This window comes from Salvelinus fontinalis, chromosome 37, assembly GCF_029448725.1.
Source record: "Salvelinus fontinalis isolate EN_2023a chromosome 37, ASM2944872v1, whole genome shotgun sequence".
NCBI lineage: Eukaryota > Metazoa > Chordata > Actinopteri > Salmoniformes > Salmonidae > Salvelinus > Salvelinus fontinalis.
In genome coordinates this window covers 12,331,370-12,349,937 of record NC_074701.1, presented here as the reverse complement: position 1 = coordinate 12,349,937, position 18,568 = coordinate 12,331,370, and the positions used below count along the sequence as shown (strand labels likewise).

General features: G+C 42.3%; 1 protein-coding gene across 1 annotated transcript in view; it reads left to right on the top strand.

Moving 5' to 3' along the window:
• LOC129836160 (adhesion G protein-coupled receptor A3) overlaps positions 1–18,568 on the top strand; it is a 255,828-nt gene that overhangs the window by 185,248 nt on the left and 52,012 nt on the right. The window contains exons 13-14 of the mRNA XM_055902004.1: positions 15,054–15,261; positions 15,738–15,946. Coding sequence (XP_055757979.1) covers positions 15,054–15,261; positions 15,738–15,946 — 417 coding nt within the window. The remainder of the gene's footprint in view (positions 1–15,053; positions 15,262–15,737; positions 15,947–18,568) is intronic.

Here is an 18,568-nt window from a genome sequence, read left to right as displayed (position 1 = left end):
GTGTTTGAAGTACCCGTTCTCCTCATAAGCAGCACTCAAATGAGTTGGAGCTAAAAGTCATATTGCTGAGTTGCGTCCCAATTCTCTTCCTTCTGCCAAAGTGTATACTTGTATACTTTTTTGCATGGATTTACCATGGAAATGCCCTTCTTTCCATGCTTACACCAACCCGATGCTTTTAAATTCATGATGAGAAGTGCACACTTAGGGAGAAGGGTAGAGAATTGAGACATACTTCAGCCCTTGTGTGCTCTCTCAACCACCTCTACGCCCAGTACTATACTAAAGGCTACAGCAATATTACAAGATAAGGGCTGTCTACGGCATTAAATAAAATTGAATTATACTCATATCATAGTCCCATCGTCCCCCACTGAGGTTTTCTGTGACATTTTGTTTGTTGCAAGTCAAGCTTTTGTTGTCCCCCACGATGAAATCGGAGAGGGGAATGTGGAACTGTCTCCGTCCGTTCATACGTTCGTCACACGCAATATCTCAGACAGCACTGTCCCGATTTAATGATGCGTCTTGCCATAGCTATCCGGAATTTACAAAATTACACTAATTGACCCAAGGCGGGGGCTGTAGTAATTAACTGAAATTTGTTAGTCACACGCAAAAGCTCAATTGGTGGAGGGGGGGCTGCATTATTCGTGGCAGATTGCATGTTTACTGTTGCCTTCTTTCCGTACCACTAAATATTGTCAATTGTCAACAGTTGGGACAGTACCAGAGACTCTGAAAAGTGGTTGATCTATGATATGGACTGGAATTAGTTTGATTCAGTCTCATTTTCCTATTGCTATATTTGAAGGCTACACAAGTTATTTGTGGAAGAAAAACCTTTTCTATAGAAGTTAATTTGCTTCAGACCTGACAAGTGTGCCTTTCCAACTAATCTATTTTGTGTTCAAACCATCAGGAAACTTTGAGAAAGTAGTGGTTCCGTTGAACAATGGTACTGCTGTGTGTGGACAACCCCAATAGCTCCTCCAGCAGATGCTGCCCCCTCCTGTCTTCCAGATGCCGCTGACCAAGCTGCCCACCATCAAACAGGTGAGGATCCTCTCCCATAGGAAGCAAGGCTGGAGTGGCAATAAAATGGCCATTCCTTACACCACCAGTCCATTCTTTTTAAGCCCATGAGGGTGATTGTATGAGTGCTTCCTTTGACTCAGGGGTGAAGGGTAGGCTTGTGTCCTGATTGTACACCCTTCTCCCAAAGTGTGCACTGTCATGGATTTGACAACAATGGAAACTCCCTCTATAGCCAATGACAACACCAATCCAATGTTTATAAATCTATGGTGGGGGAGAAGGGTGGTGAATCGGGATGCAGATAGTGTCATTCCCTCACTTCATTTGCCTTTGACCACCTTAGTGCGTTAGACTGACTTCTTCTGGAATAGCTGTGACAATAGTGTTTCGTCTAGTTCACTGTTCCTCATTCTTTGTCTGATGGACAATAGTGTGTTGTCATCCCTACCTGTGCTGCAACTACTCAATAAGATCATACTTGGGTAAATTTAGTGAATTAATGGTTGGAGCGTACAGTGAACAATAAAAACGAGGTAGGGTATTTAAATTGTGACTAGTGCAATTGCCTGAGTTGTACATTGGTAATCTGTTTTAGGTTTCCACACATGCTAACCATTGCATAATTTCTGCTCCTTTGTCACAGGTGGTTCCTGGCTGATGATCAGTCTCCATAGCTCAGAGAAACCGAGGAGGAATATCACTTTGTCTCCAATACTACAGTCGTAGACAAAAGTTTTTAGAATGACACAAAAAGTTTGCTGCTTCAATGTCTTTAGATATTTTTGTCAGATGTCACTATGGAATACTGAAGTATAATTACAAGCATTTCATAAGTGTCAAACGGCTTGCTCTCGGAGGATGTGTTGGTACCATTCTTTATTCATGGCTGTGTTCTTAGGCAAAATTGTCTGAGAAGCAACCCCACACATGAATGGTCTCAGGATGCTTTACTGTTGGCATGACACAGGACTGATGGTAGTGCTCACCTTGTCTTCTCCGGACAAGGTTTTTTTCCAGATGCCCCAAACAATCAGGAAAGGGGATTCATCAGAGAAAATGACTTTACCCCAGTCCTCAGCAGTCCAATCCCTGTACCTTTTGCAGAATATCAGTCTGTCGTTGATGTTTTTCTGGAGAGAAGTGGCTTCTTTGCTGCCCTTCTTGACACCAGGCCATCCTCCAAAAGTCTTCGCCTCACTGTGCATGCAGATGCCCTCACACCTGCCTGCTGCCATTCCTGAGCAAGCTCTGTACTGGTGGTGCCCCGATCCCGCAGCTGAATCAACTTTAGGAGATGGTCCTGGCGCTTGCTGGACTTTCTTGGGCGCCCTGAAGCTTTCTTCACAACAATTGAACCGATCACCTTGAAGTTCTTGATGATCCGATAAATGGTTGATTTAGGTGCAATCTTACTGGCAGCAATATCTTTCCCTGTGAAGCCCTTTTTGTGCAAAGCAATGATGACGGAACGTGTTTCCTTGCAGGTAACCAAGGTTGACAGAGGAAGAACAATGATTCCAAGGACCACCCTCCTTTTGAAGCTTCCAGTCTGTTATTCGAACTCAATCAGCATGACAGAGTTATCTCCAGCCTTGTCCTCATCAACACCCACACCTGTGTTAACGATCCCTGGCATGATGTCAGCTGGTCCTTTTGTGTCAGCGCTGAAATACAGTGGAAATGTTTTTGGGGGATTCATTTTCTTGGCAAATAGGGACTTTGCAATTAATTGCAATTCATCTGATCACTCTTCATAACATTCTGGAGTATACGCAAATTGTCATCATACAAACTGAGGCAGCAGACTGTGAAAATTAATATTTGTGTTATTCTCAAAAATATTGGCCACGAATGTACTACTAATGTTTGTAACTTTACTGAGGAGGAAGAAGAGGACGGATTTATCCATTGTTGCTAAACTGTGTTCAGTCAAATTTATAGTGCCACTTTGTTACCAAAAACAATTGTATTTATTTATTTATTTATTTAACCTTTATTTAACTAGGCAAGTCAGTTAAGAACAAATTCTTATTTACAATGACGGCCTACCAAAAGGCAAAAGGCCTCCTGCGGGGACGGGGGTTGGGATTAAAAAGAAATGAAATAAAAAATATAGAACACAACACACATCACGACAAGTGAGACAACACAACACAAAGAGAGACCTAAGACAACAACATAGCATGGCAGCAACACATGACAACACAGCATGGTAGCAACACAACATGACAACAACATGGTAGCAACACAACATGGCAGCAGCACAAAATGGTAGCAACACATGACAACACAGCATGGTAGCAACACAACATGACAACACCACAACATGGTATCAGCACAAAACAGGGTACAAACATTATTGGGCACAGACAACAGCACAAAGGGTAAGAAGGTAGAGACAACAATACATCTACGATGTTCAATAAGGTATTCTGCAAATAGAATTACAATACAAAAAATGTCTTATTCAGTGAAGTTCTTCTGCACATCGTATGTTGGAAACCATTACAAGAAAACCTAGTTGTTTCTTGAACACTAGTGATTTAAGGACAATAATAACTGTTAAATGTAGGACCATGTATCTATCACAGGTCACTAATAACCTAATTTGTTAGTTGTGCAAACTAATTGGTATAACATGGGCATGACAAATCAATCAACTAATTAAACAGTGTTATTGGCTATTATGTCAATCAATTTCCAGTCGACATTCTCAAGGAAAAAGTAAATATTCATTATAGCTATACCGATGACTAGCAGCTTTGACAGTTTTAAGTCAAGAAACAGCTTTACTGTTTCAGAAAATATGGTGCCGCAGAGCAGGCAGGTGGGCTTCCCATCTCCTGATAACCTGAGGATGCACACTGGCAGAGATGACAACCAGCAGTATTTGTAAAGACTCTCTCACCAAGGACAAACTCAGAATGTGTTTGACCAGAATGATTGCAGTAGGTTATGTCCATCTACTTAAAACAGTGACAATTACACAAAACTTGATACTTTCCATATATGCATAGCCATTGATGTGTTTAAAAGGTTGTAAATGGCTTTGGTTATGTTGCATTGCAGCTATCTAGCTAAATGACTACACTACTTGCTAGCTAGCTTATTAGCCTGGTAGCTAACAGAGCAAGATACTGAAACTATTAGTTCAGAGGATACAATCAACTACTATTTTACACAGTAACAAACAAGTTGATACTGTCGCTAGTAAGCTAGCTACATATATAGCCACATAATTTTCTGCTAGCCTATTGGCTAACGTTAATTTGCAGCACCTCTCCCAATCTGTATTTCCCTTTCCAGAAAACTGCTTGCACGCGTTGACTGGTCATAGCAACATGAACAACTTCCAAAATGTTTAGGAGGCAAATCGGTGCGACGGTCAGTCAGATTCAGTAGGCAGTCAGATCTGTCACTGACACGGGATGTTTACTGGAGAACCTCATTCCCGTGCATATAGAACGTGTTATTGTTTTGACAGTTGAAAAGATCAATAGAGGTCTGGACTTATGAATGTGGCCAAGACACTGAGGGGTGCCTAAAGGCATGCCAAACAGCTGCTCTGGATCTAGGGTGGCCTAAAAGTGAAAAAGAATGGGATGCGACTAAGTACAGATGAACCCAGTGCTTGACTTGGTAGGAGCTAAGAACCAGGATCTCAAATGTTCTACTGCTTGTTCCTCTTATAGAATATTATCTCAAAAGTATTGTGGAGGTCCTGCGCCTAAATATAAAACTGTACCCACACCTATATCTGTCCAAGTCAAGCACTGCCTGAACCTATTCAGTGTTTGAGGAGATGAGCCTACATCATTTGAAGAATCACACGCATTTCATTTAGCACACGTATTGGCAAATCCAAATCTAAAATTCTTGTAAAATATTATTTCTCAATTGACTTTTCTTTCCTAATGGTTGGAAATGTGTATCTTCCCTATCTCTTCCTCCCCATTCTGCTCTCACATAAAGAATCTGCATGTGGTTCAAGGCAGAGCATAATTCAGTGACGCACTCTCAGACTGTGGGCACGCATGACGAATGCCCCCCCTGGGCTGCTAAGGAAGTTAGTTTGTCATTGTTGCCAGTTAGTTCATCATCAGAGTGATGAACAATTGTATTTGGTGCAGCCAAAGATTTAGAGGGAAATAATTAATATATGGTAACAGGAGGCTGTAAATATAAAGCACTTTTATCTCGCCTCAAGTCTCTTAATTCTCTAGATCTGTTCAATTCAACCTGGCAAACAGTCGTTAAGGAGCATAAGGTAAATACAAATTAAAGAGCACGCCATTAGACACAACAGCAGTGTGAAGGTAATGTTTATGGTAGTTTCGCTTTCTGTTGATCTGCTACTCTGAAACAGTGATAGGGAGAGATACAGTACTACAGTTTTTTCTTGATATTCATTGGTTAATGTTGATATTCATTGGCTGCCTAACTCAAATGATTACCTTCATCTGGTTAACAAAATCAATATTCTATGATGGGATAGCCATTATGAGTTTACATTTGCATCCATTAACGTCACACTGTGGACACCACATACATATTTGACAGTGCTGTGTGTGTGCCTATGTGTATGACAGTACTTGTGTGTGCTTGTCTGGGTCTCAATGCACGTGCGTGCCTGTGTGTGGACTCATTCCTCCTCTCTGCTGACGGGCTGACTGCTGCATGCCAGGGTTCAGCTGGAATCAGTCAGCTTGTCGGATCATCAAACACCGTGATGAAATCGCAGGACGCCCATTATGCCGTTTAGAAGTAAGATGGGAGATGATTCATCTCGGAAGCTTTGTTCTGGGGCCTCATTATTATGTTCCTTAGCTATGTAGACAGGCGTATTCCTCTGCCTTTCTGACATATCATTTATTGACATGTTCTAGGTGTGTAGGTGGAAAGTGAGGGATGTATTTATCTTGGCCAGGTCGCAGTTGTAAATGAGAACGTGTTCTCAACAGGCCTACTTGGTTAAATAAAGGTGAAATAAAATGTATGGCTTTGTGTCCCAAATGGCACCCTATGTATAATACACTATATAGGGAATAGGGTCCCATTTGTGACTTAACCTTGGTCTGCTGCTCAAAGGTACAACATCGGAGAGCCCCATGTGCCGCCATTGCGTCGGTGGCATTATATGTGCATAATAACCAATTATTACCTTAAAAATGGTATACTCTGCGTTATAAACCTGTCTTCAAAACACATCCCGCTTTGACTTGGTTGTAATTCTAACCTAATATTATAATGATGATTGCTATAATCCTGTATATTTCAAATGATTACATCATTTGACTTCTACTGCAGATATAAAAGTTTCCTCCCACACCGGCCCTCGCAGAGGTTACTGTCAACCAGTATGCTATTGAATTAGACTTTCATTTAGCTGATGAATGATCAAACCCCCCAATCTCCTACATGAATATTCATGTTTCTACACTTTGATGTAATGGTACATTGTCAGTTATGAGACGTTACCAGTTGCTCCCTTAACTCCCGCTCTGGTGCCCTGCAATGAAATTAAGTCACCCAGCTTCATAACCAGGTTACCATGGATACACTCGAAACGGTGTAGCTATACCTCCTCTTTGCTGCTGTGTCATAAATTGGGAAAGGCACTATGAGCCAACATCTCTCAAAGGTTATTGCTATAAACGAATATGGCCCATACTTCATGGAAATGTGAGAAAGGTGGATGATACTGATCTGTAAAGAGGTGTTTTTGTGTGAGTGTGTGTGCCTGTCCTCTTCTAAACTCATGAGATGAATGTATTACCTTTAGAGAAGTGAAGTCACAATCTATGATATGTGCTGTGCTGATAATTACAACAATGTGTCAATTTCAGGCTGTTGTGAATTCAGTGTATGCAAATGGGTGGTACTTAAAACACTACACTCACTGAAATTACAGCCGTTTCAGTGGACTGGCCACAATTTGAGGGGATTGTCGTAAAGACGACACACAAAAAATCAAAATGTGGTAGTAGCTGGAAAGGTAATTGAATGAGTAGATGTGTAGAGATGTGTAGATGTGTAGAGTGTAGAGTAGATGTGTAGAGTACACCCCAGGTCACACACTCATTGTTTGGGCTCACCTCTGAGCCCAAATCTTAAATTAAAATCTGCACGGCCACAAAGCAGCGACTATTGTTTAAGTTTAAATCACATTGTTCTAGAGCAATACGCTATCTGATAGTGATAGTATCGCAATATTAGTGTTGGTGATATTAGATTAGATTCTCTGACTCCCAAAAAAACCGAACAAATTATCGGTTTTAAAATTCCATGTGAATTTACAATGCAGCCGCGCGCTGCTGCCAGCAACGGGTTGGGTCTCAAAGTGCGTCCCATTCAGATGGTTAATCATTGGACCTGTACTACCATTACTGTACTTCAATTCCACCCCACAAAGTTTGTATTGCCATACAGGATTTTGCTTCTATCGCTCGCCTTGCCTTGCCATATTTCCAACTGTTGAAGACGATGACGTGACAAACTAATTGATTCCTCGACTCCCTGCATGTCTACTCCCGGTGTCGAGATTCGATTCCGCTTGGAACAGAGGCGACTGATTAGTTGCCGTACTTTCGAGAACACAAACACACATCTTTCATAGCGAGCTAACAAAGGAACATATAGTGATGGGAGGGGCACAGTGTAGGCAGATCGGCCACCAGGCAGACAGTCAGAACCTGCATTAGGCCTATCTATTGGCAATCAAAAGCTGTATCTCTCAATGTCTCACAACTTCAGTGAAGCATGGCCTATCATCATTGAATAGGATACGATATTGATATGAGCGAGATGCAGCGCTTCGCTCTCACACAGTCACACAGTATATGCGCATGTGCGCGGGTTAGCTTCACACTGTTCGCAGCGTGGTAGCCAGGGTACCAAAACAGCAGAGAAATTGAGCTTCAACGCTCTTGATTGCGGAAATTGACCCACTACTATGCTGTTTACTTTCTGCATCTACTTTAGATCACTGAGTCTACTTTTAAATTACACAACTTTCCCCAGGCCTTTATAGTCTATTGTCTAGTTAGGCTATAACACGGAAAATAATATGTTTTGTGATATCTGCACTGTGATTTAAATTGTAAGGGATTTTTCTGAACGTTAAGGATCCCAATTTTGTTTAAACAATTTAATGTTGAAAAGTTCTCTCAGCCCTAGTGTCTGTTTGCAATACATATAGAATAGTGATACATATAGAATAGTGATACATATAGAATAGTGATACATATAGAATAGTGATACATATAGAATAGTGATACATATAGAATAGTGATACATATAGAATCGCAATGCATACCAAATCGGGCACCTATATCGCATCGTGAGATTCCTGGCATTTCCGAGCCATGTTATCTAGGGAGATTGCTATTTAGTGTTAACTCTGACAGATGCTGCTAAAGATGCACAAGTTGGTTGTAGTGACAAATATTAAATGCCCCCTGTTTTACTATTTCTGGCAACAGAGACCTTCTTTATGTCCGAAACAATACGGTCTCTTTTTCGATTGGCAGAAAAAGGAGGATCTGTACCTAAATCAGGGACCAGTAGCATGTGCTTTATTGTACCGTTATCTTGTTGTTTTTTTGCCCCACAGCCTCCTCGGTGAAAATTATGAAGGTTAAAACCAATCGTAGAGTAATGGAATGCAGAGATTGGGACTAAATGGAAAATTTTCTTCTTCTTCTCTGGAGTGGGCCAAATGAAGACACACCCATATATGACAGCCGAATCCAAAGTTGTGGCTTTATTTGACCTTTACGGCAAGTCTAGCCGTAGCAATCGCACTTTATCAAAGTGATAACCAACTGTTATTACAGCACCAAGTGTCCAATCATCCATCGTTTGTCTGAGCTTTGCAGCTGATAGGGCAGGGATATATGGTGCCGAAATTTCCCGCACTTTGGAATAATTCCATACGGCCATGTATGTGGGCAAAATCCTCATGTGAGCCGCAAAAAAAATTAAGGCTTTCGGGCTGGATCCTGGCTTCATGGTAACCATTCATATAGAGTGTTTCTGAAGATGATGGATTGCAAGTCATTCAGTTTAATAAGGTGGACTGCCACTCAAGTCATTCAGCTCTATTGTGAGTGAATGCATCATGTACTGAATGAACAGGTATTGAGTGGTTTAGGGAATGAAATTAATGACTGAATGAATAACTTACATCTGAAATTTCACTATTAGATGACAGCCTTTGTCATCCTTTCAGGCACTCAATATGCCTTTCACTCCCTTTGATTTAAAATGAATATGGAGTGTTTTAATGCATCACAACATTTACAGGACTAGTACAGCCTCTTCTTCTTTGCGACATTCAAGAAGCATGTCTTTGTTCTGCTAAGATCTATCTCACTACTGCAGTGCAGTCTTTAAGAGAAATGCTCCCGGGGCAAACAGCTCTGTCACCCCAGCTGTTTAATTTACTAGGAAGAATTATATAAATACAGGCACAGCATATTCTATGTACCCACAGAAGGCTCCATTTATAACAGTTTGTCTTTGGATGAGCCAAACAAATCAAATGTTTATCGACTAGGAATGATTGTCAAACCAGCCACAGCATAGCCCTATGTACTTAGGCTCTAAACAATTTATAACAGTTTGTCTTAGCTCCTTTGTAACTCAGTTGGTAAAGCATGGCACTTGTAACGCCAGGTTAGTGGGTTCAATTCCCGGGACCACCCAGACGTAAAGTGTATGAACGCATGACTGTACGTCCCTTTGTATAAAAGTGTCTGCTAAATGGCATATTATTAATGCAACAATATGATATTTGCCTCATATTTCAATATGTGGAGAGATTGTTTCATACTGTATTTCTCTCAAAAGTGAAAGAAAAATAGTGGAAGACAGTTCAGAATTGGGTAAGACTGTGTAAGAAGAGAAATCTGTTTCCAAGACATAGCAGTCACAGTGTTCTGTCTCCACAGAGCCTGTTGTGTTTCCTGCCTCTCTTCAATCTGCTCTCAATCCAAACCTTGTCTGGGGGAAGCAGCTCGTTGGCATAGCAACCATGTAGTCTGTTTAAATTTCTCTCACTATGTGAGTGAGTAATGCTAACAACACACTACTGAACAGAACTATAATGCTCAAGAGAGATGGGCCATTTAAGCTTCAAACATGACAATCATTTTGAGAGAATTATGTCTTCTTGATGTGGAGCCGTCTTATTAAATTGTGCTACAGCCTAACAATTGCTAGAAAGAACTTCTAAAAAGGAATTCCCATGTTCTCATTATGCTTAGTGTAAGCAAATGATGTTACTTATCACTAGACAGTGCGTGACAGTAGTCTTTCAGAAACACACGCTTGTGCGCACACACAAACAAATAAACAAGGCGAACAAACACAATAATTCATTTTCTCTGACTCACATTTACCTAAGATTTGGCTCGAAAAAGTGTCCTGTTCATTTTTACAGCTGAGAGATATTAATTGTCATGGCACTTTAGCTTGACATTAATTTGAGTGATCTGATTACATGGCAATAGAGCTCATACGGACAGACTGACTCTCTCCTATTGCTCTTCCCTTGACATCAACACAACCGGGTTCTGTTTTGCTTGAAAAACATTTACGGGAGTAATTGTTTGTTGGACCTCTCGGTGTAAACATCTTCTGTCTGCCGGTTATCAGAGATGGCCCATAATCCATTGTGGACCTGAGGACGGAGCCAGTGTTAAGCGTGGGCACACTCTGAGCTTCTGATTCACTGTTTGCCCTGGGGCAGGTCTGTGGCTGAGTTTGCCCTGTAGGCCTAGCTGATAGCATGTATGGCCTTGCATCAAGGAGCAAGAAGGGGGAGTAGAGTCAGTGAGTTTGTGTGTGTGTGTGTGTGTATGTGTGTATCACCTATATCCATGTAGGCAGCTCACCGCCGACAGCCAACCTTGAGGGAAATGAGAAGTGACTCCTGGCATTCGCCTGGATGACCTCTGTGTGAAATGTGAAAACAACAAGAACTAAAAGAAGCATGTGCTCTCTGAGGTATCGGCTATAGAGAGGCTACAGCACGCCACGTCTCAGGAAGGGGAGGGGATCAGGGAAGGTCACACGGTGGCGCCGCACCCAGTTAAATAACTCTGAAGTGTGAAGTCCCCAGCGAGTTCCTCAGGCGAATGTAGCCTAACTGCCTTCTTAGGTCGTTCCCGGAAGGACTTAGAGCGTTTGTTAAAGCAAGGCCTTGTGCATGCCATAGACAGCACATCCCCAGGGCTATAAATCCCTTTGAAATGTCTGGTAAAAAGGATGAAAAGATGCAGCGAGAAGATGGGCTTGTGAGATAAGATTTCCATGCAGTGTTGTGGTATTTGAAACGATCTGTGTTATGAGGTGAGGTCATCTGTCATTCCTTACCGTTTGAGATCTGTGCCCATCATAAAATGTCTCAGAGTATGACTGCTGATCTAGGATCAATTTAGTCTTTTAGATCATAATGAATAAGATTAGACATGGACAGGGAGGAACTGATCCTAGATCAGCACTCTTACTCTGAGACCCTTTGTGAATATGAATCCACATCCTTGAGCCACCCCTTCAAGGATTCCACTATCCTTCACCTGTCCCTGACAACGTCACAGATCAAATCCACTTTGACGCAGCCTGGGGTGCCTTTTATCCCAGAGCTTTTTAGATATAGACTGCTTGCTTAAGCCTTTCTGGAGGAAACCCATATAACCTAAATGGTATCTCTCTCTGCAGGATGAAATTCTAAAGATTCATCTATTTCTGCAGGATTTGAATCAATAGCCTTTCAAGTGTGAGTAAATGCAGAAACGAATAACTAACAAACCCTTAAAACCTCTTGGGCTAGGGGGCAGTATTTTGACGTCTGGATGACAAGCTTGCCCAAAGTTTGGACACAAACTTTTGACTGGTACTGTATATACAGTGCATTCAAAAGGACTCAGACCCCTTGACTTTTTTCACATTTTATTACTTTGCAGCCTTATTCTAAAATTGATTAAATTGTTTTTTTCCCTCATCAATCTACACACAATACCTCATAATGACAAGGCAAAAACTGTTTTTAGAACTTTAGAAATATCACATTTACATAAGTATTCAGACCCTTTACTGAGTACTTTGTTGACGCACCTTTGCTAGCGATTACAGCCTCGAGTCTTCTTGGGTATGACGCTGCAAGCTTGGCACACCAGTATTTGGCCATTTTCTCCCATTCTTCTCTGCAGATCCTCTCAAGCTCTGTCATGTTGGATGGGGAGCGTTGCTGCACAGCTATTTTAAGGTCTCTAGAGATGTTCGATCGGGTTCAAGTCAAGGACATTCAGAGACTTGTCCCGAAGCCAATCCTGTGTTGTCTTGGCTATGTGCTTAGGGTCGTTGTCTTGTTGGAAACTGAACCTTCGCCCCAGTCTGAGCTCCTGAGCTCTCTGGAGCAGGCTTTCATCAAGGATTATTCTGTACTTCGCTCCCTTCATCTTTCCCTCAGTCCTGAGTAGTCTCCCAGTCCCTGCTGCTGTAAAACATCCCCACAGCATGATGCTGCCACCACCACGCTTCAGCGTAGGGATGGTGTTGGCCAGGTGATGAGCGGTGCTGGTTTCCTCCAGACATGACGCTTGGCATTCAGGCCAGAGGACTTGTTTCTCATGGTCTGAGAGTCTTTTAGGTGCCTTTTGGCAAACTCCAAACAGGCTGTCATGTGCCTTTTACTGAGGATTGGCTTCCATCTGGCCACTCTACCATAAAGGCCTGATTGGTGGAGTGCTGCCGAGATGGTTGTCCTTCTGGAAGGTTCTCCCGTCTCCACAGAGTAACTCTGGAGCTCTGTTAGAGTGACCATCGGGTTCTTGGTCACCTCCCTGACCAAGGCCCTTCCCCCCCGATTGCTCAGTTTGGCCGGGCGGCCAGCTCTAGGAAGAGTCTTGGTGGTTCCAAACTTATTCCATTTAATAATGATGGAGGCCACTGTGTTCTTGGGGACCTTCAATGCTGCAGAAATGTTTTGGTACCCTTCCCCAGATCTGTGCTTCGACACAATCCTGTCTCGGCGCTCTAAGGACAATTCCTTCGACCTCATGTCTTGGTTTTTGCTCTGACACGCACTGTCAACTGTGGGACCTTATATAGAAAGGGATGTGCCTTTCCAAATCATGTCCAATTAATTGAATTTTCCACGGGTGGACTCCAATCAAGTTGTAGAAACATCTCAAGGATGATCAATGAAAACAGGATGCACCTGAGCTCAATTTATAGTCTCATAGCAAAGGGTCTGAATACTTATGTAAATAAGGTACTTTTTAAAAATTACATTTGTATACATTTACTAAAATATCAAAAAACTTGGTTTCCCTTGATAATTATGGTGTATTGTGTGTAGATTGATGAGGATTTATTTTTTATTTCATCCATTTTAGAATAAGGCTGTAACGTAACAAAATGTGGAACATGACAAGGGGTCTGAAAACTTTCCAAATGCACTGTATACATGTATTATTGTTATTTGTTTTTAGTTTGCTCCACGGCTCAGCTGGCCAAGCGGACACAAGGCTGAACACAGGACTGAAACGACCCATTAACCATAATATATGTGAGGGAAATAGCAATAATATATGCCATTTAGCAGCCACTTTTATCCAAAGTGATTTACAGTCATGCCTGCATTCCCTTTTTATTTATGGGTGGTCCCGGGAATTGAGCACACTATCCTGGCATTGCAGAACCAACTGAGCTACAGAGGACCACTATAACAAGGGGGATGGGATGAGAATAGATAATAAGGAAGAAAATGTTCATCTCTCGCCATGTTTCAGCACAAGGGACAGTTCCAGTCCTTCTCATTCCTCACCCAACTCTTGCCCCTTCCCTTGGTACTAGCTGGTGTCAGGCTTCTTTGACGTCACACACATCCACAACAGACTTCATGCACCTATAGAAGTTTTGAACACTTTTTTTATTATGTTGTTGAATCATGGTTTCACCCAACACTGTTTCTCTGTTGATCATTCTCCCTGAATATCCGCAATGGTAAATGGTAGGTGTCCAAATAAACGGATGGATAGAAACACATCACTAGGTAGGTATATCTTGCTGTGTTGGAGTGGAAAGATACAATCATGTTGTCGTAATAATGTATAATATCTATTCAACATTTATCAGCTAAATATGAATCAGATCACATTAATTATGTGTAGGTTGCATTCTCATATGCCCCTAAGCTGATGACTGTAGCACTTTAGGATCCTTTTATATGATTAGACTTGAACTCAGATATGTTAGGAATGCTTACTCTGGGTAGGGTCCTCCTAAGCGCACTCAATCCATCCGGACCCAACGCACAAAGTAATGCCTGCCGCTGCTCTTTTTAGAAACGCTGTATCCCTCCCAAAGCTCACAAAGGGCAATGTTAGGGGATTCCATGGTGTTTAAAGGCTGTGAGTGGAAGATCAATTGAGTCCGGTTGTCTCTTTAAATCAACGCTGCAGAGCTGAGACGGTAAAAAGTCTTGATCACACCTACAGTGATATTGCGCAAAAATGGAACGCAGCATCGTCTTGATATGCATGCAACAAAAAAAAATCAGAATTCCCCTTCTGCTACTATTTCTGTCAAGCTGTCTAAGCATATAATTTGATGCATATGTTCTATAAATCGAACGTATGCACCACACAGAAAGCACAGCAACTGCCTCTGCAATGTAATGTAATGTTGTAAGGAAAACGCAGCGTTCAATTGGAAATGAATTTACTTTTGGTGTACCAAAACGCAATTCACTGTCGGTGTGATCGAGGCGTAAAAACAATTTCCACCTCTGCGGCAGGGAGCCTGACCAAATAGGCGCACGAGAGCGCTTCAGACATAGCCTACTGAGTGAAACCCATTCCCATGGTAACTTGTGCTCTTTGATCGCTTCCAATCTTGGAGAGGGAAGCAAATTGTCAATCTTACTATACTGGAGGGATAATTTTCAGCGCATCTCTAGCGAATGGTTTATTTAATTTAAATGTTGTCCTTTTTTATTCCATCCGCAGAACTCGGTGGCAGTCGCCTCAATCCATTTACCGCTGGCTGGTACGCCTAACCCCTCTGCGTTGCAATCTGTTGATAACTCGACTTGCAAGCTGCAGTTTATTGTCTTTCGAAATGGGAAACTCTTTCCTTGCACAGGGAATTCGTCAAATCTTGCAGATGATGGAAAACGTAGGAGCGTTTCGACACCAGTTGCTTTCACCAAATTAGGTAAGAGGAAATGCATGCATTTTATCATCATGGCTCTGATGTCAACGCTGTCTACAACTATGATCTGTCGACAAACACAGGAACACGCACATGCATACAAAACGGAAAAGAGTGCGCAGCTTGTAGAGATTTCATCCATATTACATGTATTTGTAAGTTAAACGCATAGCCTAATTCGCACCACATTTGATTTATTTGTATATGCATGTTATTTCCGTAAATACCACCCTCTTGATGATTTCTGTGCCAGATGTTTAATAACTTTTAAACTTTTAACATAAACATATCAATGAAAGATGAATAAAAATAATGAAAGAAGGCAGAATGAATCATAACTGATGGCTTGTCTGGCAACAGTAACACCACTGCGTGCGTGTGTGTTTGTGTGTTCGTTTGTGCCCATGCGTCTTGGATGTTGCACTTAATTAAAGACTTTCCACTTGGTTTCCCGAATTTAATATTTTGCTTTCTTGCAGATAGGTGTACCCTCGGGAGCGCGGTGCACTCCGTTACCATCGCTCTCAGGCACTTCGCGCTGGGTGTAGACCCCACCGCAGCCTATTGGGATTTTGACCTGCTAGATGGGCACGGTGGCTGGCGGGCAGAGGGGTGCCACATAACAGACTCCCTGGGCAGCACGACCACCATCCATTGCACTCATCACAATAACTTTGCGGTGCTAATGGTGAGTACAGAAGTGACCTTATTACAATCCTCTCACAGGACACATCGTCCCCGGCTCTCGCGGGTTGTTGCTTATAAGGAATCAAACACATGATTTTGCACGAACAGTAGAGCCACGTGCTTTATCAAGCACGTCGTGATGTTAAGGGACCTTTCCAAATGTTGCTTTATTGTTTGTTGTAGCCTAATCCTGCGGAGGAAAGAAGGAACATGTAATGGGGAGATGCGCAATGGAACCATGGCTGAGGATGGCATTACTCGTTTTTTGGAAACACGAAGTTGGTTCTCTTGCCTGCTACCTCTGCTAAACGGAGTACGGCAGCTCAAATCGAAACCGTGCTCAATAGAACGAGCGCCTTGTCAGTATTCGCCTGCAAGCGCAAGTGGTGTAGCCTACTAATTATTTGCAACCTTCTTCCACCGAAACGTTCGATTGTAAAGCAAGCCATCTTTAAATCTTTCTCGCTCAAGTTGGTCATGGTGTTGTCGCTGTGTGTATTTCTGAATACCTTCTCCTGTCGACGTCTCCTATGAAAATAGATTTCATGAGGATAACACCGACAGCGCAATGTCATCGCATCGCTCAGTCGTTCCATAGTGCCTCTGCGCCTAGTCCGCGTTTGGACAGACAGGAATTCTCCGGATGTTTACCGAAGAGTGGGATTCGCTAGATTGGGAGGTTAGTCCTTATAGTGCACGAAAGTGGTGTTTTGTGGAATGTCGGTGTTGTCCAGAGTTGCTTTAACCTGCACATTTTATGAGGCTGTTCAATTTCGTTATTTTTCCTATGAAATAAACCGGGTTTGAAAAGCAGAAATTGAAGAGTTGGTGTGTGAGACAGGGGAGAAAAAGCGGCATAGTGAGAGCAAGGGATGGTGTGCATGGAATACCAAGCTGTTGTCAAGTAGAGAGCGCAGATGTCAGATGGTCTTTGCGTGGGGCTGTGGCAATGTAGGCTATCAATTTAATATACAACCTGGGCTAGGGGAGATGCTTTTCACTGCATGCACTTGACGGCACGCCTTTATTGGATATGTAGTGGCTGTCAGCGCACGAGCAAAGTGAGGTCGCGAGACAATTTAGTGAATAGACCTGACTGCAGATTAATGATTTGAACGTCAGGGCCCGTCACATGGAAGTGCTGGCCGTGTTGGGTGGGTGTAGCTGTTGCAGTCTGGTCTCTCTAAGGAGAGGATATTATGTTTTTTTATTCGGGTGTTTGTGCCAGAGACCCTGCGCGCCTTACTAATGCAATCACCACACCCGCGGTAGTCTCTGCAGTGCCCGAGAAAAGGACTCATATTTACAGACTCGTGACATCACTCTCTTTTCGGCGCTATCTCTGTTGCAGTAGGATTTTCTCGCTCCTGTTTGGCTCTGAACCTGTTGCATGATCTCCTCGTGTCAAGCTGGAACTGTTCTGGTAATGTGTTTGATATATCACCATATAATATATCGTTGCCTGTTTGTTAACTGGTGTTAGGGACTATGATCATTGATGCAGGGTTGGACCACCCAAATACACCTGACACAGCTGCCTTGATGCAGAATGACAACAATTGTGTTAATGCAAATCTATTGACCTCAACAAGTTGTAAACTCTACCCAAACTTGTATTCTGGTGTCTAATTCTAATGCCGAATAGATGCACTGTTAATATCAGAAAGAGCAAGCATTTATTTCACAAAATGTTCCTAGTGTGTGTAGCTGTGGTGTTATCATCGCAGATGTTCAGCGCGGACAGTTCTGCAGCACAGTGTGATTGGATGATACAGTATTCACCTCTGAGGTGAACCACTGCCAGGACTGCAAAGAAGTAGAGCAAACGTGACACGTCTGTACTCAAATTTCCTCAAATGAGTGGGCCACAGTCAAACCTCTGCTAGGTACAACACAAGAAACCATTAGAGGATACATCTACAACTTTTAACAGAATGACAGTGGGTCAAACAATGAAAGACAGCTCTGGGAGATAGCAAAGTGAGAAAACCATCATCTCGTCTGAAAGGCACACTAGCAATCTCCAGCTCTAATAATGTAGGCAGTTCTCATTCAGTACTTTGGGGCTTGTGTGGAGATGATTAGTCTACAAATAGCGTGACAGACCAATACAATTGTCCCTGGGGATTGGTATCCAGTTATGGTTTGTTATTTAAAAGCAATTTAATGAGATGCTTTTGACTTGGCTTGGGAAAATTAAATGCTCGTGTCTCGAGTAGACCTGTGACCAGAATGCTAAATGAAAGGGAGAAGGAGAATTTTATTGCAGGTGCTCTTTGTCGTCCTTGTCTTTCGGATTAGCCCCTGGATATGAAGAGGATTAGCCCCTAGATATGAATATTAATATAGATGTGAAAACTTTGGGTCTTGGAATAGACAGCAGGTAAATTGTTAATAGCACCTGTTTCATTATAGTTTGTGAATACCAAATTCAATTATACGACAGAAGTTGGTATTGGGCTCATTAAAGAAGAGACGGGGAGCTCCCTTGCTGTGTTGACTGTTGAGTCATAAATTGGAAAATCAAAGAGATTGGAGAAATAGCACCAGGGACAGTTTCAATCACATGCTATTGAATACACCTTCATGTTTGTATTTGAGTACTCCTGAGACATGGAAGACA